Source organism: Ambystoma mexicanum, chromosome 7q, assembly GCF_040938575.1.
Source record: "Ambystoma mexicanum isolate Mex_15411 chromosome 7q, UKY_AmexF1_1, whole genome shotgun sequence".
Classification (NCBI taxonomy): Eukaryota; Metazoa; Chordata; class Amphibia; order Caudata; family Ambystomatidae; genus Ambystoma; species Ambystoma mexicanum.
The window spans coordinates 173,836,089-173,858,629 of record NC_090941.1 but is presented as its reverse complement, the minus strand read 5'-3'; the positions used below and the strand labels follow the sequence as shown (position 1 = coordinate 173,858,629).

The window sequence follows — 22,541 nt, the reverse complement described above, 5'->3', positions numbered from 1 at the left end:
CGAAGGCGGCCGATAAGTCAAGAAGGAGAAGGATGGCTAGTTTACCATTGTCTTTAATGTTGTCCATCTGTATCTTAAGGTCAATCAGGGCGGTCTCAGTGCCGTGTTTGGGGCGGAATCCTGATTGTCTGAGTCCTAGTAAGTTATTTTTCTCAAGGTGGTTCTGTATCTGAAGATAGGCAGCTCTGTCGAGGATTTTTAGTAGGAAGGGTACGGTCGTAATGGGTCTGTAGTTGGTGGGGACATTAGGGTCAAGGGTGGGCTTCTTAAGTAAAGGAAGAACCCAGGAGTCCTTGAGGTTGTTGGGCACTATGTTGGAGGTGAAAGATGAGTTGATGAGGGAAGTGATGAAGGGAGCAAGTTGTTTGGCTGCATCTTTAATGACTGGGGCTGGGCAGGTATCGCCTTGGCATTTGGACGGTTTAAGAGAGTAGATTATTTCTTCAACCTCTTTGATGGTTATGGTGGAAAACTCAAAGAGGTTATTGTCATCATTTTGGGGGGTGGTGTGGGTGTGTGTAGAGGGGGTGATGTTATCAGTGAGGGTGAGGCTTTCTTTCTTTGTCAGGATTTTGGCTTGTAGTGTGGCAATTTTGCCTAGGAGTGCTTCCTGGATGCTCGTGCACCAGTGGATGTCTTTGTTACAAGTGTCTGGAGTGGGGGAGGGTGATTCGAGTTCTCTCAGGATATTGAAGAGCTCTTTGGTATTAGATTTGGCGTTGCTGATTCTTTCATTGTACATGTTTTTTTTAGACTGGATGATGGCTGATTTATAGATGTTCGATGCCAGTGCGTAAGATGTCTTATTAATAGTGGATGGTGACTGTTTCCATGCTAATTCAGCTTGTCTTTTGGATTTGCGGAGTGTTTTTAGTTTGGGGGTGAACCAAGAATTGAGGTGTGCTCGTGGTTTGGCTTTCCGAAGCTTGAGTGGTGCTATGGTGTTTATGGCCTTAAGGATAGTTGTGTTGTATAACTCTACTAGTTCAGTAGGGTTGGTCATGGTGGGTGAGAAGTCGATGATGGGTTGGAGTAACGGGAGGAGTTTCTCTAGTGTGATATTTTTGTTGTTTCTTGTGAGTGTGGGTGGGGCATTGGAGGAAGGCCCTGGTGTTTGAGTGCCTTTGTTGATGGTGAAGGTAATAAGATGGTGATCAGTCCAAGCGCATGGAGTGTTGGAAAGGATGGTAGTGTTGCAGTTGAGGTCAGCTATCCAGTCAAGGATGCGGCCTTTGTTGTGTGTGGGTTGTGTGATATGGTGGGTGAGTCCTAATTCTGAAATTGTGTTGGCGACAGTGTGAGCTTTGTCATCTTTCTCATCATTGAGACCTAGATTAAAGTCTCCTAGGATGAGTAGTCGAGAGTTAGGTTTGATATTGTCAGAGAGTAAAAGGGCTATGTCGTCATTAAAGGATAGTATAGGGCCTGGCGGTCTGTAAATGAGGTGGATGGTGATAGTGCTTGTGTGCGTTGTGTATAGTTTGAGGGTGAGTAGTTCCGCTGATGGCAGTGATTGGTTTTGTATGTGTCTTATGTTGATGGAGCTTTTTGCAATAATGGCTACTCCACCACCTTTAGCTGTTTGCCTGTCTGCACGGTAGATGGTATAGTCATTGGGTATAGCAAGTGATAGAGAGGGGCCAGACGTTGGGTGGAGCCAGGTCTCTGTAATAGCTATGAAGTCGAGATCATTGAAGGAAATAATGTCGGCTATGTCTAGGGCATGGGCGACTACAGATCTCGCATTGATGAGTGCACCTTTGATGGTTTCGGTGGTGATGCATGATTTTTTGATGTGGGTGCGGGGGGAGGGTGCGTTCAGGCCGTGTGATATCTGGTCTGACGGAAGTGTAGGGCGTGTGCAGGAAGGGGCAGATTTGGTTAAGGTTATATTTTGTTTGTTGCCTAGATTGAGGAAGGATACGGGTGTGTGTGTTCTGGATCTGAGTCGGGTGAGTCTCGATAAGCCTGAGCAGGGATAGGATTTGCTGGTAGTGAGGTTCGTGATAGTGGATTGGCCGATGGGAGTAGTTTGTGATGCTTCTTGGGGGCTGGAGGTGTCTGCTGTGCGATGAGAGTCGATGGAGGAGGTAGGCTGGAAGGGGTTGATGTTGGGTAGGAAGGGGGTGGGGCAGGGTATGGGATAATGTCTGGGGCAGGCTAGTCTGCTGAGGCCATTGGGGTGTAAGCGAAAGTGTGGCCCTGTACAAGGGGTGTCATGGGGGACCAGGCAGAATGGGAACATAATGAGGAAGGTCCAGGTTATCATATCTGAATTTAGAGGGAACTGGCGCACAAAATCATCAGAGAGAAGCTAGTACGCAATGTTAGTGCACAATGGTGCTGCAGTGAGGGTACTAACGCAGAGAATCAGAGAAATGCTAGTACACAGTGCTAATACACAGTTCTAATACACAGTGCTAATACACAGTGTACTCTAAGCGACCATGAGGCACTACACAATGTCACAGTGGTCTCTAAGCGACCATAAGGCACAACACTATGTCACAGTGGTCTCTAAGCGACCATAAGGCACAACACAATGTCACAGTGGTCTCTAAGTGACCCTAAGGCATAACACTATGTCACAGTGGTCTCTAAGCGACCCTAAGGCACAACACAATGTCACAGTGGTCTCTAAGCGACCCTAAGGCACAACACAATGTCACAGTGGTCTCTAAGCGACCCTAAGGCACAACACAATGTCACAGTGGTCTCTAAGCGACCATAAGGCACAGCACAATGTCACAGTGGTCTCTAAGCGACCATAAGGCACAACACAATGTCACAGTGGTCTCTAAGCGACCATAAGGCACAGCACAATGTCACAGTGGTCTCTAAGCGACCATAAGGCACAACACAATGTCACAGTGGTCTCTAAGCGACCATAAGGCACAACACAATGTGAAAGTAGTTTGTGTTAGACCGTACTGCAAAAACAGGTTTCAGTGAAGGCTTGAAGCAGTTCAGGTTGCTGGCTGGAGCAGTGGAAAAAAGGTTGCTGTAAGGGGCAGTATGCTTGCCCCAGAGGAGATGGGCAGGGGATCTAGCCCTATGCTCGATGGCGTATACAGGCTGGAGATAGGCACCGTGTACAGTGCCTTCGAGGTGGGCCGGTTCGAAGCCTGCTGGCTTGTGGTTGGCTCCCAGTAGAGGAGAGGGGCCAATCACGATGTTTGCAGGCTTGCGGGGCCGGGTGGAGGGCTGAAGATGCGACGGTCAGCCATCTTTAAATGGTGTGGACCTAGGGGCTTCAATTGGTGGCTGGGTGCACTCTGAGTGCAATAATGGGGCAGATCCTGGCTGGAGAAGGCCACACGCTTGAGCGGCGCGGATATTATTAAATAATCCGCCGCGTGTTGCCTTCAAGACGCACGCTCGTGCTGCGGCTAGGGACTCGTGACATACCTGGTGTCAGGCAGGGCTGGCTACTGCTCCAGCAGTAGATGGAAGGAGCTCCTGCTCATGGTGGCTCTGGAGTGGTAGGGGCAGAGTTCCTGGTCCCTGGCTCCTTAGGCTCCGAACAGGCACCCAACAGGCCTTAGTGTGTACCATTCAGGTAAACATTAATGATGACCTTATAGGAGTGGAAGGAGGACAGGAGGGTCTCCCACCGGTTGCCACCATTAATGGGAGAGGAAGAGAATGGAGAGAGCGCAGAGACCATATGTAGAGTCCATAGGTCTTGAGAGGGAACGACAAAGAGGATGTTGGTGAAAGTTTGCCTGGAGGAGGCCTGGGTTGGAGACCAGGATATCCTTTTTAAACTTCTTTCTACCAGGTTTAGTGGGGAGAGCAGGCTAGTCGATGGAAAAGCAGTTGGAAAAGATAGACATGAGAGCACCATAGAGTAGGTGGGGCGAGGAGAGGAGGAGATCAAGCACTCCCAGTAAAAGGAAGCAGGAGCAGGCTAGATTGGCAACTTTAGATGTCTCTCAATTGGAGGTTACAGAAGTACCTATAACCCCCCAGTCCACAGGAAGGACACCCTTCTAATTCCAGGCCGAAGGAGACCAAGGGGGAACCCAAGTTCTCAGGAAGCAAGAAAGGTGTCGCACCTGTACAAAGGAAAAGGACATCCCGAGAGGACAGTCCAAGGTCACCCCAGTGACCCCTCCCCCAGCTGATGCTCAATGGGAGGACAACCAGAAACTGCAGAAACTGGTGAAGCAGCTACTGGTGAAACCGCTGGATGAAGCCCTTCCCTATGTTGGAGATCTGGATCCTAAAGACCATCCTGAGCTGCAGTCTTTACTGGCAGAAGGTGGGCCCTCTAGGGCTGACTTCAACATAGGTTAAAGAGTGTCCTACTCTTGAAGGACTTCACCAACAGGAAGCTTCCCAGCTGGAAGGGCATGAGCCAGGGAAGCATAGGCTGTACTGGGCAGATGGCCTAGTCTACAGTGAGCCTATTGAGTCGACCCCAGGGGACTACAGAAGACTTGTAGTGCCCCAGACAGTGAGACCCCAGTTTCTGCAGTTGGCCCATGAGATCCCTCTGGCTGGTCAGTTAAGTTTCAAAAAGACCAAAGAGAGGATCTCTCTCTATTTCTACTGGCCCTAGATGGGGTCTGATGTAGATACATTCTGTAGAAGCTGTCACCCTTGTCAGACTTCTGGAAAGAGTGGAGCCAAGAATGTGGCACCCTTGGTGTCTCTCCCAGTGGTGAAAGTTACGTTTGAGAGGGCAGGGATTGACATTGTTGGTCCCCTTGACCCTCCCACTTCTTCAGGCAACTGATTTATATTGGTTGTGGTAGACCATGCTGCCAGACATCCTGAAGCCAGACCTACGAGGACTGCTACTGCTCAGGCAGTGGCTAAGGCCCTCCTTGGTATTTTGTACCAGGGTTGGTTTTCCTAAGGAGGTCATCTCAGACAGGGGGTCAAATTGTATGTCCCACTACATGCAGACCATGTGGAAAAACTGTGGAGTGGCCTACAAGTATTCGACAACCTACCATCCTCAAACCAATGGGTTGGTGGAGAGGATTAACAGAACTATGAAGAGCATGATGGGTGCTTTAGCGGAACCCCTTAGAAGAAAGTGGGACCTTCTGCTGCCATGCCTTCTGTTTGCTTATAGAGAAGTCCCTCAAGAAGTGGTTGGTTTCAGCCCCTTTGTGCTGCTCCATGGTCATCCGGTTAGAGGTCATTGTCCCTAATCAAGGAAGGGTTGGAGAGCGCTCCTTCCTTCAAGCCAATGAGAGTCACTGACTATGTGCTAGGTCTCTGAAGGAGAATGCCACAAATGATGACCGAAGCTTCTGATAACTTGAAAGCAGGTCAGGCTCTGGTCAGACATTGGCATGACCAGAAGGCCAACATGGAGTTTACTCCAGACCAGCTTGTTCTAGTTATGGTACCTAAAAGGCAGAGGGCCTTACAGGACATATGGATTGGACCCTTCAAGGTTGTGGGAAAACGTGGAGAGGTCAATTATTTAGTGTACTTCGGCAATCCCAAGGAGGCCCCTATGGCCCATTTCCAGATCATAACTAGGAGCTTTGCTTTGATCCTCTGTTCAAGAGGAGGAGTAGACCTGGGAAGATTGAAGGAGTTAATCTCTCTTCAGATCTGACTCTGCATCAACAGAAGAAGTGCAAAGTTCTTTTGAATCAGTATGCCTTCCTATTTTCACTGACACCAGACTTAACCCCTTGGGGCCAGCATGATATTCACTGGTGACTGTCTCCCTGTCAAAAGCAGGGGTTACAGGATGTCAGACCATGTAAGAACCAACATAAAGGAAGAGGTCAAGAAGACGCTTGATCTTGGGGTAATAGAACCATCTACCTGTTCATGGGCTAGTCCAGCTGTACTAGTGCCAAAGGCAGTGTCAGAACTCTTTAGTATTCCTGGTTGGAGATCTGCTCCGTCAGTTGAACCCGTCGTGTAGTCGACGAGTTCTTTCTGCCAATGTACCCCTCAGGGATGTAAAAACAATCGCCTGAGGAGTTAATTGACCCAAAGATGGATGGACGCCACAGGATACCGCTGACCTGCAAAGGAAGGTCAAGGTTAATACCAATGAATTCACGTGAACAAATGACAAGGCAAGATCAAGGAAATAGTACCTTTGGACTAGCAAATAATGTTCCAGTACTAGATCAATGTTCCTGATAAGTAAACGGGCGTATCCTATGAAGTGGACAACAGTATAGTGAGTGGGTTTAGTTAACCATGAAGAGTAGCAGCATCACAAACAATATGAAAAACAAGACAAAACCTCTTACCATATGTCCCAGAGTGGGGTCTGTAGATCGAAGTAGGTTTTGAGCGGAATGGCAGATGGGAAGACCTACCCGCTGTTACAGTCCTTGCACCAATGGAGTGAAGAAATGCTCCTAACACCCGCAGACACGAGGACGCCTAGCAAAGTTCCCAGGAAACAGTTTAAGTTCCAGTGAGGCGAAGAAATGCTCCTCCTAACACCCGCCGGCACGCTGACGCCTAAAGATTTCCTGAAGGCAGTCCAGGTGCATGCGATGGTGAGAGTCTCAAGGTAAAGGAGTGCGTAGGCAGTGATCGAATGAGTGAATGTGCACAACGTTGAGCGAACAGGAAGAATGGTCGAGGGTTCCGGGTCAGTATCAGTGTAGGCAAAATGAAGTACAGAATCAGCAGGCGTAGCAGGTCAAAAGGCGTTCCAAGAGTCATAAGTGGGTTTCCGTGACTAGACAGACGGGGAGCAAAACAAGGAATTTCCGTTAGGACGTAGCCGGTAGACAACCAAGAAAGTAGTTCCAAACAAAGTTTCAATGGCCGTAGAAAACTAATTCAGAAGCAGTGATTCAAGGATGGGCGGGGCATAAGTAGGAACCATAGATCATGTGACGGGGAGAAACGAGGCTTAACGTGAAAATACACGCGACTGAATGAGCGCGGAAGGACCTTGTTTCCATGGTAACGTCCAACGCAGTCTAACTGCTACACGGCGGATGTTCATGGACTTAGAATTACGCGGCACAGTTACCTGAGAGTGCAAACGAGAGGGGGAACTAGGGAGTGGAAACCTGGCCCGTATATGAGTTCTGGTTCTCCCCGAGGGTCGGGCCGGGGCCGAATCAGTTTCCTGACAGGCAGGATCCAAAGAGTTGAGATTCTGTGTGGACTATAGAGCTCTTAATGCAGTCACCATGACTGATGCCCATCCTTTACCTCGGACAGATGAGCTGGTGGACAAACTTGGTTCAGCCAAGTTCCTCAGTACATTTGACCTAACATCAGACTATTGGCAAATAGCTCTGACAGACCATGCCAAGGAGAAAACTGCATTTTCTACCCCATGAGGCCTCTACTAGTTTAAGGTTATGGCTTTTGGACTCAAAAATGCACCTGCTACATTCCAGAGAATGGTGAATCAAATTGTGAATGCGATGGGGGACTTCTGCATGGCATACTTGGATGACATTGCAATATTCAGCCAAACTTGGGAAGAGCATCTTGACCACCTTGGATATATTTTGCAGTCTCTTGATCAGGCCCATCAGACCATAAAGGCTAGCAAATGTCAAATTGGTCAGGGCAAAGTTGTCTACCTTGGACATGAGGTAGGAGGAGGTGAAATAAGGCCGTTGCCTAGCAAAGTACAAGCTGTACAAGACTGGGCCACCCCTACTACTCAAACCCAAGTGAGCCTTTCTAGGTCTCAATGGTTATTATAGGAACTTCATTGAGAACTATGGGACCACAGTTTCTCCCTTGAATGTGATCTCCGCACCCATATTCCCAAAGGAGGTCAGGTGGAATGAGGAATGCACTCCAGCCGTTGAAGAACTTAAGAAAGCCCTTTGGGAAGCTCCAGTCGTGAGAGCTCCTGACTACAACCAATCCTTTATTGTACAGACGGATGCTTCTAATAGAGGAATAGGTGCAGTTGTAAGTCAGCTAGATGAGAAAGGCAGGGAATACCCTATCTGCTAGATGAGTAGGAAACTGAGTAGGAAACTGAAGGACCGTGAAACAAGGTGGGAAACTATTGAACGTGAGTGTTTTGCCATTGTGTGGTCTCCGAAGAAGTTTAGGCCATACTTGAATGGATCTACTTTTGTAATTCAGGCAGACTACCAACCCGTGAGATGCAGCTGAAAGGTGAGAATCCTAAATTGTTAAGATGGTCAATCAGCCTCCAGGGGTTTGATTTCACCATAGAACACAGGTCAGGATGTAATCACCAAGATACTGATGGTCTCTCCAAAACGTTTGACCGACTGGATTAGGAGGTTCATCCAGGGGTGGATTAAATCCTCTTGTCCCTTAGTCTGGGGCGGACGAGTGTTGGGGCGTATTTTCACTTCTGTGCTAATTCCCTTCTACCTTAGAGAGCCCTAGCTCTTTTGCTGGATTTAAGAACTTTTCATTTTTATCCTGGAGTGAGTGAGACCTTTTTCCCACTCATGTATTTTTCTCTGATTTGAACCCTTAGTTTCTTTTGGTTTTGGAGTCTGACAAACTCCAAAGGCATAATCTTTTTTGTATTGTGACACACAGCACCTTCAGTGCAGTGTCAAAGAGGAGTCCTTTGGATTTCTGTTAAGATTTAAATACCTTTTCTTGGATAAACTTTCCAAGAGTAGTAAAGTAAAATTGACTTTACTTACCTTTTTCTCTTTGTAGACCCAGCACACACCATCATATGTGGAGTGCTGGGGGTTACTTAGTATTCCCGTTGTCTGCTTTCTCATGCAAAAAGGTTTGCTACCCTTACTACATTTAATGGCTGGTGGCAGTGGTTTAATTTTCCTACCATTGTGCGTTTTTACCGCAGGCTGATTACTCAGCTGCAGTATTGCACCAGTGGGTGCCCATTTTGTCAAAATGGCCCTGGTTGTCTTATTTTGCCTTTTCTTGATTGTAACGTCCTTCTTGAGATTTACTCTGAGCGCCAAACCAGGTTTGGTCCATTTGTTTGTTTTGTCTTTGACGGGATTGACTGGTGAAGCACGACTCTCGCTCCAGTGTGTCTGGCAGGGCAGGAAGCGAAGGTGGTTCCCGAAACTCCCTGTGCTTAGTCTCCTTGGTTAGGAAGGCACCCAAAGGTAATTGGCTGGCTGGCCGACTGTCCTTGCAGGACAGCCACCCTGCTGTGAGAGTGACAGCTAGACTGTGAATGAATGGGAGAAACACTTGCATAAAAGGCAAGGTCTTTTGCAAGGAAGGTAGATTCGACCACTGGACGAAGGAACCGAAGAAGAAACTGCAAGAGACGCTTGCTGCAACTCCTAGACTGTTGGTTTGCCCGGTGAAGCCCTGCTGCAGTGCTGAAGCCCCATATTTCAAATCGATTAGAGAAGCCCGGAATGGACGACGACTTCCCTTGGGTTGGTGGGACCAACTGAACCCAAGACGAACTTGACTGGAACCCCTCTCCCTGCTGGCTGTAGTTCTTTGCTGCTGCTGGAACAGAGTTCCAGGGGACAGGAACATCAGAATAGAGTGCATTGTTTTTAAGCCGGATCCGAGCTCCAGGAAGATCCTCCGGACTCCCTCGAAGCAGGACTGCCCAAGCTTGGGTCACCTCAAGTGCTGGACCCCAGAAGCAAGGGGAGCCCATAAGGTGTCCAAGAGCCGCAGTGGTGCTATTTGCGAGTAGCTGAAACCGTGAAGTGCTGCTGATCTGAATTGTGCCCATTGCTGCTGCTGACCTTCAACCCGTAGTGCAGGAGTCCCCAGACCGCATCCTCTTGTCCCCATGACTGAGGACCAGGAACAGGATCTGCAGGACTACAACAGGAACAGAAGCCAGCTGAATCCCTTTCTTCAGACTTACCTCTTGTTGTGTTGTTTGCTTGCTGTAAGTTGAGACTTGCATTTGCTGCCTTTTGCAGAGTTGCTTCGAGCTTTGCCCCCTCACAAGCCTCCTAGCTTGTGGCCCTCCAGTTCTTTTTCAACAAGAACTCTCTATAACATTGTGCAAGACTTTTTACTTGCCTTCAAGAAGTGTCTCAGCTCCCCTACACTTTGCTCAAGTGACATTGGCTGTCCTGGCTCCCTGAAGACTCTTCTAAACCTCTGACTTTGTGCTTTGATCTGTCCCTCCCAAAAATTCATACATACTTTACTTGTATAGCTAGGAAAGGGTTAATCTACATTGCATTGCGGGGTTCAAAAGTGCTTACCTGTTTGAGAAACTGTATCAGTTAATAATATCGCCACATATATGGTCGCCGTAAATAATATAGCCGGGAAAATGTCATGGCGATATTATTTGGGTATATATGGCGACAGGGGAAAAAAATACAAAATTTTAAAAAATTAAATAAAACAAATTTGGGGGTTGCAGCGGTGTCACTTCGCGGTTTCAGCTTCTCGGTAATAGCACCACCGCGGTTCTCGGATACCTTGAGGCTTTCCTTGCTTCTGGGGTCCAGCACTCTGTTGAGGTGGCTCAGGCTTGGTTAGTCCTGCTTCAAGGGAGTCTGAGGATCTTCCTGGAGCTCGGGTCCGACTTAAAAAACGATGCACTCGATTCTGGTGTTCCTGTCCCTGGCACTCGATTCCAGCAATGGAAGTACAGCCAGCAAAGGGAGGATTTCCAGATGAGTTTGTCTTGGGGTCGATTGGTCCCACCAACCCAGGGGGAGAAGTCGTCCTTTGCAGGGCTTCTATATAGGCCAGGCGAATTCGGAGCTTCAGCACTGCAGCAGGGCTTCATGGGGCAAACCAACGGTCCAGGAGTTGCAGCAAGCTTCTCTTCCAAGTTCTTCTTCGGATTCCTTCGTCCAGTGGTTGACTCTGCCTTCTTTGCAAAAGACCTCGCCTTTTATGCAAGTCTCTCCCATTCATTCGCAGCGTAGCTGTCACTCACACAGCAGGGTGGCTGTCCTCCAAGGACAGCCAGCCGGCCAATCACCTTTTTGGGTGCATTCCTGTAACCATGGAGTCTAAGCACAGGGAGTTTCTGGAACCTCTCTCGTGTCCTGCCCTGCCAGACACGCTGGAGCCAGAGGCGGGCTTTACCAGTGAACCCCGGGAAAGACGAAACAAACAAAGGGACCAAACCTGGTTTGGCACGCAGAGTAAATCTCAAGAAGGACCTATACAACAAGAAATAGCCAAAAAGAAAAATAAGACCGGGGCCATTTTGGCAAAATGGGCATTCATGGGTGCTATACTGCAGCTGCGAACGCAGCCCGTGGTAATACACACAATGGTAGGACAAAGTAAACCACTGCTACCAGCCATTAATTGTAGAAAGGGTAACATAAAAATGTTACATCAGAAAGGAGACAAAGGGGATACTAAGTAACCCCTCCAGCACTCTATATAATATAGTGTGCGCTGGGTCTACAAAGTTGCAAAAGGTAAATAAATCCAATTTCACTTTACTGATCTTGGAAACAGTAGTTTAACCAAGAGAAGTTATTCAAACCTTTGGGAAATCTAAAAGACTCCCCTGCGCCACTGCACTGAAGGTGCTGTGTGCCACAATGTAAAAAGATGATGCCTATGGAGTTTGTCAGACTCCAAAAGCAACAGAGTTCAAATCAAAGAAAAATACATGAGAGAGTTGGAAAAAGGTCTCACTCTCTCCAGGATAAAAATTAAAAGTCCTAAAGTCCAGCAAAAGAGCTGGGGGTCTCTAAGGTGGAACGGAATTAGCAAATTTCTGAGAATTCTCCCTAACACCATGTCTCACCGGAGGGCACCCCACCCCAATCATCACGGACCCTCTACCCAGGTGATCCTCCCTCGCTTCACCACCAGGGTTGGGATCCAAGAGTGATGGCCTTTCCCTGGCCACCTGCACAGAGAATCCAAGGTGAGTACGTGTGAGCATACACTCGAGTTTCTCCCACAGGGCGTTAGGGGAGGTTTCCTAAAGTCCACCTGGAGGTAAGACTCTATAAAACTAGCCCTTGGTATACAGGTCCTCAACTCTATAAGGCTATACTACCCAAAGGATTGGTAGAATGATGGAGCAGCCAGGCCTATCCTAAGAGGAGGATGTGAGCTTGTAGGCAAGTACAATGTACCCAGTCAAAACATTAGCCCAAAGAAATTGTTACACTCTGGAAGATATAATACAATATATATTTATTTTATATACACAAGGCAAGGTTAAGTAAATACTATTTTAGACTAACCAATGCACATAGGAAATATCAACAATACTTTTCAAAGGTGACTGTTTCAGTAGTAGCTGCTCCCACTTACAATTGTTACAGAAAATGATAGTTCCACTGTTTAAATAGCAGTGCTGCGCACCCGCATTTGGTACATTTGAACTGGAGACTTCCATCCTTTTAAGATGAGTAGCAATACCCTGGAGATGGATGGGGATGCAGATTTTAATCAAACATCAATAATTCAGACAACACAAATAGGTTGGCAAAATGTTTGTCTGTTTTAATGTAAGTAACTAAAACAGGGAGGTCAACGAACATCAGCAATCGCTAGACACTCAACTCTCAATTATTTCATAAAAAAGCAGGGTTCTTAAACCCTAAATTGGTCATAGCTGACGTGTTGACCTGTGTCATTACCACCGTCCTCTTACGTGGCAAACTTCTAAAACCTATCGAGAAGCGGGATTGGCTCTAAGTGAACTACTGAGTATAGGTGTTATATCTGTATAGAGTAACAGAATGAAATAATTGAATTGTCAACATCAGGTGGGACAACTAAGCCCTCCCTTCAAAATGGCCACTATGAACGTCACTAAATGTACAACATCCCATTGGCTACACAACTATAGTACCCCCAACTACACGGTCCTCTATAATTGGTTGGTTGGCTTCTAACCCCTGTCAATAACTTTCCACCTACGTGAGCAGCATGCAGACTGAACAACCAGGTGTTGGTGAGCTTGTCTTGATAACAGCCTCCCACCAATTAAAAGTACACACTTTCACCACCTCAATGTTTCAGTGTCAATTAGTGTTTGAAGTTGGCCTTGAGTCTGTACTGTTCTCTGGGATTTTTTGAAGGAGTATGGGTACTGTCTGGCTTCCGTGCGTAGGTGTGATCTCCTCATGCGCCCAACTTTCTTCCATCACGTGACTGGACACCACGATTGGAGCCTTTTTCATTTATTTGATTTTATTCCTCAATACTGCTCTGACGTCTCAAGTTTTCACTTGACCTTCTTTAACATGTGCTTCTGTTCTTTCATGTTAATTGTATCTAATGTAAGCCAATTTTAGTTCTGATAAGACTTTGCCTCTTTGGCTCATTCAACTCTTTAGCTGAAATATATTCTGTTTAATTCAATTGCTTTTGTAACTGCGACACTGAATTTGAGGCCTTCTTCGTTGTTCAAGACTGCTATATACGTAGTGGAACCTTCATTCTTTATTCAATCCATAGTATCTTTAAGGTATATATGTATATGTTCGCGCTTGCTGCAATCTATTTACTATAAGCATTTGGCTAGCTTCATGATTGCTTAGCTGCTTTCGTTTCATTGCATCTGTACACGTTTAAACTAAGTAAGTATCTTCATCATGTTTATGGCATAAATCTCTTTATCTTGAACTCAAAATGTCACTTATCCTTAGTACTTCTTCATTCTTCATAAATCGTCTGCCTCTGGTCTTCTATATATGGAATCGATTTAGTTTCATATGATGTGGTCATTCAGTTTCTTTGTTTCATCAGGAATCTCATTCAAATGACCATCATATTGTCTTGGGTGTAGGTATGGTTTCCTTAATGGATACTTCACTTACCATATTCTCTTGGGTATAGGTATTCTTATGGGTACTGCACAGGGTTTTTGCTCTTCTTCTTGCCTTTTGATTGGTGTAGTATATGTCACATACTTTGGTTCATACTTCTCAGGCAATGTAGGCGGGGTAGGTGGAGTTAAGGGTACTTGGCTCCTCCTCTACAGAGTGAATTGACAGTTTCATTAATTTACAAAGTCACTCGGACAAAGTCTGTAGGAAGGAGAGAGTTATTCAGTACTAGTAGCAGTGATTCACTTTCTAGCAACACTTTTCAAGGTTCCTAAAGCTTTAGCAGTCCAATTCCTAACTATTCAAGAGTTCATCAAAGTCAGTGTAGAATGGGAGCAAAAGTCTTATGCAGCAGCAGAAAAGGTAAAGTTCCTCAGGATACTTCAGTTACTTAAATACAATGCTTTAGTAGGATAACACCTAAAAGCGCCCAAGCTATTAAGACTGGGCAAGAGGTATGGGTGGACACCAAAACACCTAGTATTGCACTGTAGTGACTATTCGGCTTGAGGTAAGTTCTACCTTAAACCCCACAGTACCTTAGAGTGGTTGAAGAAAACGCAGCTGGATTCTTTCCTGTGCAGCAGCGACAGACCTGGTCTCCTGATTCCTCGGTCTAATGACAAAAGGACGGCTCTGAATGGCAGGTCACAGCAGCAGTCACAAGAAAAAAACCCTCAGCAAGGATTTCTGCGGTCTTCCACGTCTGTCTGCTGAGTTGGTGCCTTTTTGTCAGCTCCAGCAATGAACGGTTACCACCCGGTCGATCTTCCTCAATTCTGCAGCCCTGTACTCTGGTAACGGGACTTGGATGAGTGGGTTCATGCCTCTGGAGGTCCAACTGGAGCTCACCCAAGTTCTTGGAGGCCTCATTCACGCAAAGACGTTGCACTGCAAATGGGGCGGAGGTCCCCTGGTATTCGAGGTTTGCAGCCCTGGAAGGTCACAGGACCTCAAGAGATGGCTCGATCCACAGTTCGTCTTAGGGCTCGTTGGTGCCACCAGCCAAAGGGAAGGAGTCCTCTTCGGAGCTCCTCTGTCGATAAGAAAACTTGGTCCGGACAGCAGTGGTCGCTTCACGGTTACTGGAAGGGTCTGCGGGAGTCTCTGGTCGTCTTCAGCTTGGGATCTTCTGCTTCAGGAACCTCACATTTTATTCAAAATTCCCATTTCTTCCTCTGAAAACTCTACTTGCAGTTTACAGAAAGGGGCCTGTGGCTGTCCAATCGGGACAGCCAGCCCTGCAGTGGGAACTGTTCCTATTCATGCACATCAGCAGACAAAGGACAGGAGAGTTTCAATCTCCTCCCCTGCCTCCTGTCCTCAGACGCACTGGAGCCTAGGCAGGTCCCACATAGGGTTCCCGCCAAAGGCAGAACTCTCATTCATACCTCCCCATCCCAGAGTGGTAGAAAGGCTAACAAAGGACAACCGCAGAAGAAATGCTGACTAAAGAAAGGAGTCACCATGTTAGAACATAGGTGACCCTTTTGTGCATAACTGAGGAGTAAACGTCCACTGCCACCAGCCATAACTATAGGTTTGTCACTGTGACCAAAACACCACAGGAGCATAGAGAAGGGGGATACTAGGTATCCCCTTAGCACTACACATTAGGTAGGGTGTGCAAATCTCTCATAGGTAAAAGTTTTAGGAAGGATACAAAGTATCCCTCTTTCCATATGAACAGTAGTATCTAGGGAAAATGAAAGGATATACAAATGAGAACCCAAAGGGTTCCCAGTAACTTTTAGAGAGAATTTTCATTTATGTGCCGATTCCCTTTAACCTTAGAGACCCCCAGCTCTTTTGCTGGACCCGGGGCTTTTTAAATTTTACTCCTGAGCGAGTGGGATCTTTTTTCACTCACCCATGTGTTTTTATGACTATGCCTTTCTATGTATTTTACTGTTTTATGGAGTCTAAACTCCACAGGCAACTGCTTTTGCATTAGACACACCACACCTTTTGTGCAGTGCCACTAAGAAGTCCTTGGACTTCTCTTAATGTTCAACTACATTTTCGTGGGTGAACTACTGTTCCCAAGAATAGTAGGATGACCCCTGTCTGTCTTAACTTTACTTTATGGGTCCAGCACAAACCACTCTGTGGAGTGCTGGGGGATTACTGAGTAATTCATTTAACCCATTCCTCATGTAACATTTTGTTCCACTAACTCACTTGAATGGCTGGTGGCAGTGGTTTCTTTTTTTTACTACCTAGTGACATGTATCTGCAGGCTGATACCTCAGCTGCAGTGCTGCACACAAAGGTGATGATTTTCCCAAAATGGCCCCATCTTCTTTTTTCGCCATTTCTTGTTAGTTGCTTTCTTCTAGGCTTTTACTTTGTTTGCATCAGGTTTGAGCCCGCAGGGTGTCTGGAAAGGCAGGAAGTGAGGAAGGGACCCAGAACTCCCCTATTCTTTGTCTCTAGGTGTGCCTGAGTGAAACCAGTTCCAATTAGCTGGCTGTCTGTCCTGAAAGGACATCCACCTTGCTGTGTGATTGACAGTCTATGGCTTTGAATGAATAGGAGCTTGCATAAAAAGCAAGGTTTTTGTGACTAAGAGGAGAGCCGAACACTGGAGGACAGAATCCAAAGCAGAGGACCAGAGAATATGCCATCAGCACCCTCCTGGATCGTGAAGTGTCCGGTGAAGCCCTGCAGCTGTACTGACTTTCAAATAGACAGGGAAGACCCATAAAGGACAACTACGTCCCTTAGACTGGTGGGACCAACTAGCCACAAGAATAACTCTATTTTGGCGCAACCCCTGACTTGCTGCGACTTTCCAAGGCTGCAGAAGCCCAATACTGGGGTACCTGGACCACTTGTGAGTGCATTGTCTTTCAAATTTTGAATTCGGACAGATCTTCGTAGGCATCCAGTGGACCTTACAGAAGCAAGACATCTGTGTCCAGAGTCCCCTCACCAGAGTCCAGGAACGAGGGCTGAAGGAAATCCTAACCCGAGCTTTACGTTCTTCATTGGCACTGAGAAAAAGGTGCCAAAATCACACAGAACCGCTGAATCGACGAAAATCCATTGCTGCTGAGCCCTTCTCTCAAGTGCTGCCACAGGAGCCCGCCGGACGTCCTCCATTTTGTCACCAAGGAACAGGAACAAGGGTCTACTGCATTGCATCGTGAAGGCAGCCAGCTGGAACACTTTCTTCATTTCCAAGGTACTGTGGGGCTTGTGGTATTTTATCCTTTTGCCATTTGGGGTGCTTCCTTCCTTTTTGGAATTGCGATTTAACCCAACACCAATTTCACCTCAACTTACCTGCATTGGCCTTAAAGCTTGTGCTTTCTAACAGTAACTAACTCCTCTTGTGTTGCTGTGATTTCTCTTTTGAACACGGACTATTTGAGAAATATCTTTCTAAGAAGAAGAGCATCATAACTTTGACTTTGTCCATTAACTTTGGCTGTCCTGGCTCCCTAAAGGCCTCCTTCTGAACCTATTGGCTTTGGCAGTGCTTGTTCCCTTGCAGGTCTTAAATGTTGAACACTTTATTGCTGGTATAATGACTGCCTGCATCCCTTTGGGAGAATCTAACTGTTCTTATAACCTATCAGTCTGTTCTAAATCTAACCCTAACCTTTCCTTCCTGAAACCTCAATATTGCAAAGGTGATATAATATAAATGCTATACGGACCTCAAATGATGTCCCCTCCGGGTGCTCGAACATGTGTAATATATGAATGACTTACTCACCTGCTTTTTCGTTCACTTTTTTAATTGAATTCTAATTTGGGATTAATGTTACAGCTAATTACTACTTTTTAAAGAATGCAGGAAATATCTTTGTGTATAAATAATGTATTTATTATAACTTTAAGTGTTTACTTGGTTATCTGTATCTACTGGTTTCATTGCACAGCTCTACAGCTCACATTACCCCTCTTGAGATGAGCTTGCCTGCTCAGTCACACTACCAACTTGTGTAGTACAGGCCTATATTAAAAGGTGGGTTACCTAATACCAAGTAGATAAGTCTTGTGTAGTCCCACACCAGTTCGACTGCACTAATTCTTACTTAACACACTGCACATAGGTTGCAGTGTGCTTCAAAGTGTAACACAGATGCCTTTAAGAGAGATGGAGGAAAGCAATGCTCCCAAAAAAATAAGAGTTCCCACGGTTAGAAGCATATACAAATTAATGAGGGGTTTGGGGGGAGGAAGGCTCCCCTCATTAAGGAGAACAAAAAAAATGTCCAGAAGTCCAGCAAAATGTGCTGTGGGTCTCACTAGGAGAGGGGACTGAGCATACAACTGATAAATCTCCCTAACCACGGGTACCTCACCCTATGTAGAAAATGAAGAAACCCTCTATTTTGTGTCAGTCTGTACCTCATTGAATTACTACAGGCTAGGCTTGACTTCCCATGTAGTCCAATGACTTCTGCTCGGGCGGCCTCTGATGCCTGACATTTCCTGTCACCACTTATCTAGCAGGTTACTTCTGCTGTGTCAATGTCTCTGGCAACCATGGTGCTGCCAAGCTGGATTAAAGGATTTTATTTATTTCATTTTATTTTGATATATTGTTTCAGTGTGGATAAAACCAAACATAATCTAGTGTTGTACAAAGTTAAGCAATTACCTTTGACTGCATAACTTGCGACAATAAAAACCAAGTGAAAACACATCCTGTTTCTCAAAGAATAGCAAATGCCTTTGTGGTCTTTATGTTTTTGAAAACCGGAGTGATTTACAATGACCTCATATTATACGGTAAGGTACTATAGTATCCACTATGTTTTCCTGTCTTTGTTCAACCCTCTCGGTCTTACATATTCAGCAGCATTCTTCTCCATTGTGCTAAATGAGTGTAATGGCCATTAAGAGGCTACACATTGTATGGTTGGGTAAATGCAGGTTACATTTCCACTGTAATTAGTGCAAATATGACAAATTGTGGCTGTGTTCACCCCAAATTTCCATGCAAAGTCCATGGCTTCCCTGATGCCATTGTGTGGCTCTTGTTTCTGTGCAGCAATTGACGGTTCACCTACAGAAGCACAACGAGGTCCTTGTGGAGCTGGAAAGAGGCACCCGGAATTCTCGCAAGCTGGAAGCTCTCTGCAGGGACTTTGAGCTACAGAAGGTCTGCTACCTGCCCCTGAACACCTTCTTCCTGCGCCCACTGCACAGGTTAATGCACTACAAGCAGGTCATGGAGCGGCTCTGCAAGCACTACTCGCCCAATCATGTGGACTTCAGAGACTCCAGGGGTAAGGGCCAGCTGCAAGAGCAGAAACAATGTTTTAGTCTTCATGGGAGGTAACTCTTCAAACATGCATACAATAGAGGCCTTGTTGAAACCTGGGGGGAATTGCATGTTTTTTGTTCTGATTACAAGGTTTGTCATACTGTGTTGGGGTAGGGGCTGCTAAAGTAATTTTAAATCAAATGTTCGGCGGGCCCACATGCTTCATAAGTTAAAATGCAGTGACACATTAGCATTTATTGTATATGAGAACACCATTCTTGAAAGAACTGTAGTGGAAAGCTGTACTCTTTGAAGGCACAGACACTGTGGAAAGAACAGTTCCTGTATGTAGATGTAAATCATGAATTATTTCTTTGTTTGCATTTCACACCCTGTTAGGTCACTAGCTCACCGATGTCAAACTATGCTTAATTCGTTTTCAGTGGCTAATTGTAAACAGATTTAATCCTTAGTTCTAATTGTCAGTAGTTGGAAGAATGAGTCTGTAGGATCCTGTGTAATGAGTCCCTTGTGTATGTATGTATTATTGGGTCTTATATAGCACACAACCTGGGACGTCCCTGAGCACTGTACAAGAGGATACAGTATTAAGATACAATAATATGAATATCAGTTTAAGGGTGAAGTTAGAAGGATAATGGAAGAAGGGGTTACAGAGTGCTGCAGACAGTGGATGGAACACATTTAGCCCTTTCCAAGCTGGTATCCCCGTTGGTAGTGTATTTTTGGTCCAGGTCAGGGTGTGTTGAGGCTGCTTCAATCTGTGTGACATGGCATACCACCTAAGCTGAGTCCCACTCCTTCGAACAAGGTTGAGGTAGTCCTTTCTCGGGTCAATTGGCAGTCGAGAGCATCCTCCCCCTCCCTCCCCATCTTCTCAATGCTTGTTGTTATGAGGCGTGCACTGCATATATTGCCTATTTAGTTCCTGGACAGGGACTAGAAACGCCTGGTGAACTTGACGACACCTACCAGGAGATATTTTTTCCTCCCCAAGCCAAATGGTGCAACACAAGTATATCTAGCTGACATTACCTATGCGTCTGGGTATTTTAATAAAAAAGGTACTGTTGGGACAGTTTTTCTGAAGTCCACCTAAGTGCTTAGTGAAACCATTTAACTGAGATAGCACAAGACTCCACTCTTAGTATAATGCTGTACCACCTGAGTATATGGTAGCGTAGACCGAGCAGCCAGGCTTTTCTTAGGGGGGGGGGGGGAGAGGGCTGTAGGAAAGTGGCGTAAGTCGCTTTATAAATAAATAAATACAAATACATAGAACCTGTAGTATACCAAGGATTCAATGGAAACATTTACAACCTGAAGTATTATAAAAAATAAAGGTATATTATTAATACAAATAGGGCAAATTAAGTCTTGGGGGTAAGTACTGGTCAGATTCATAAACGCGTTTATAAAAACACACCACCATTCTTGAAGGTACACATACTAAAGCATAAAACCGTCTTCAGAATACCTAACAGTAATTCTAGGGAAGTCAAACCTTTTCATACATATTTAGTATAGGTCAGACCTATTCATGGTTAGTAAAAACCATTAGTTACTTTTAGATTACTTTACAGTAAGTCAAGGGGAGGTAGACCCTGTCAGGTATGCAGGGATACTCCGCAACCAAATCACATAGTAAACCAACCCAAGTATCAGGATACCTTTCTGGATAGTGGAACACAGATTCAAGGAACAGTATATACCTATAACTACATTTATGATAACACACAGTTCTACTAGTTGAATAAGACAGTTTTGATGTCATATACAATTACAGTTGCTTTTCAGCTCAGTGGAACACAATCTAAAATGAACATCAACTTGTTACGCTAATTTAGGATTGCACCAGGCAGACCAAGATCAGCTACAACAAAAGAACAATTTTCAAGATTCTAAGCAGCTAAAACCTAATGATGTAATATACTATTACAGTTGCTTTTCAGATCAGTGGAACACTGAGCACTTGAAGCACTTGTGTATAGGCGCGTTATAAATGCCATATCATATATATATATATCAAGCAAGGACTATTTAACTTGTTTTATGATGGCACACAGTTAACTGAAGGTAAGTAAAACCAATATACCTTTTAAGGGAGCTACCAGCAATTTAAAGGTAGGTATAAACCTGAGACTGTTTTAGCATCTGTATAAAATAGACCAGGGAAAGCAAAACCCAATGTTACACTTTGTGAATGACTCAATGTTATTCTGGGTCGGTAAAACCTAAGGCAGACTTATTCTAAATAGGCTATACAGCAAGTGAGGGGAAGCAAGACCCAGTTGGGGAACTTGTACAACTATTCTCTGAAAGAAATAGTGAAGCCAACCGCATTACTTTTCGGAACGAGGCACAACCAATTCACAGTTGAGTAAATTAACCTTTATGTATACTTTTCAGAATGGCACAACACACATTCATGGTAAGTAAGAGCTTTTGTAGCTGGCCACTCTGAGTTAGTTACCAACTAATTATTTCACAAGTACTTTTAAACACTTGTTCTTTTCAAGCAAAATGCTTTACTTATCCCGTTCTTCCCTATTCTATTGCATGAGTTCACCCAGGGGCAGAGGAGGGACCCTAGTGGTCTAGGAACCAGCTGTAGGCAGCGTGAGCTAGGGTTCTGTAGCAGCCAAAAGGCAGAGTGCTTGTGGAAGACTTCAACAAGTAAGTGGTTCACTTTAAAGTTAGTTTGGGTCCAGGGACTTCTTAGACACCCTGGGAGGATTCCAGCAGTGGGCCTGGTGAACTGGATGAGAGGACTCCCAGTCACAAGAACACCCCAAAGCTTTACAGAAATCACACAGGCTTAAGGTAAGTAAATACCCCAGGCAACACAGTACCTTAGCACGGAAGAAGAGTTGCAGCAAGAAGACTTCAGGATCTGCAGCCAAAACCCTAATCAATGAATTTCTGTATCATGAAGACTGAAGACAGGACACTTTTTTTTTCGCAGGGATCACTGTGAAGGCTCTAGGCAAGAGGTTCTTCGCTCTGGTTTACTCGGCACAGAAGAGGTTGCAGCGGGGGAGACTTCAAGATCTGCAGCCAAAACCCAGTCGAATTCCTTTATCATGATGAAGACAGGACACTTGAAGGGCTTCTGCAGCAGGGATCAACGGGGAATGTTTCAGGCAAGAGTTTCTTTGCGGCTGGATGTCGCTCTGTGGTTTTGGCGCCCTTTTCAAGAACCAGAAGAAGACTGAATATCGCAGATTGGATTCTCGTCACTTGCAAGGCCCAGCACTCTGGTGAGGTGACTTTTCAGACTCAATAGGGGTCACTGGCGGTCCAGCAGGATGCCACCAAAGTTTCAGCTCGATTCGGAAGACCATGGACCGACCGCATGATGGCTCGATGTCCCAGGGTATTTGGGTATTGCAGCCTTGCAAGGTCACAGCACAACGTAGGCTGGCTCAAAATGCCGGTCTTCTTGAGCCTAGTGGATCATTTTTGGAGTCCCCAGGTCACTTGTAAGAAATGGTAACCGCAGCCTCTGGTTACAGAGCAGGCTCTCCGGTCGCTGGAAATCACTACGGCCGGCATTTCTTCATCTTCCTCTTTGGTTTCGGCTCCAGTGGTTGACTTGTCAGCAACTTCCAGGC

The 22,541-nt window shown here is 45.7% G+C and overlaps 1 protein-coding gene across 9 annotated transcripts in view; it reads left to right on the top strand.

Moving 5' to 3' along the window:
- FARP1 (FERM, ARH/RhoGEF and pleckstrin domain protein 1) overlaps window positions 1-22,541 on the top strand; it is a 1,178,254-nt gene that overhangs the window by 985,200 nt on the left and 170,513 nt on the right. For all 9 annotated transcript variants that reach the window (XM_069640745.1, XM_069640749.1, XM_069640747.1 and 6 more), the window contains exon 18: window positions 18,691-18,928. In XM_069640745.1, coding sequence (XP_069496846.1) covers window positions 18,691-18,928 — 238 coding nt within the window. The remainder of the gene's footprint in view (window positions 1-18,690; window positions 18,929-22,541) is intronic.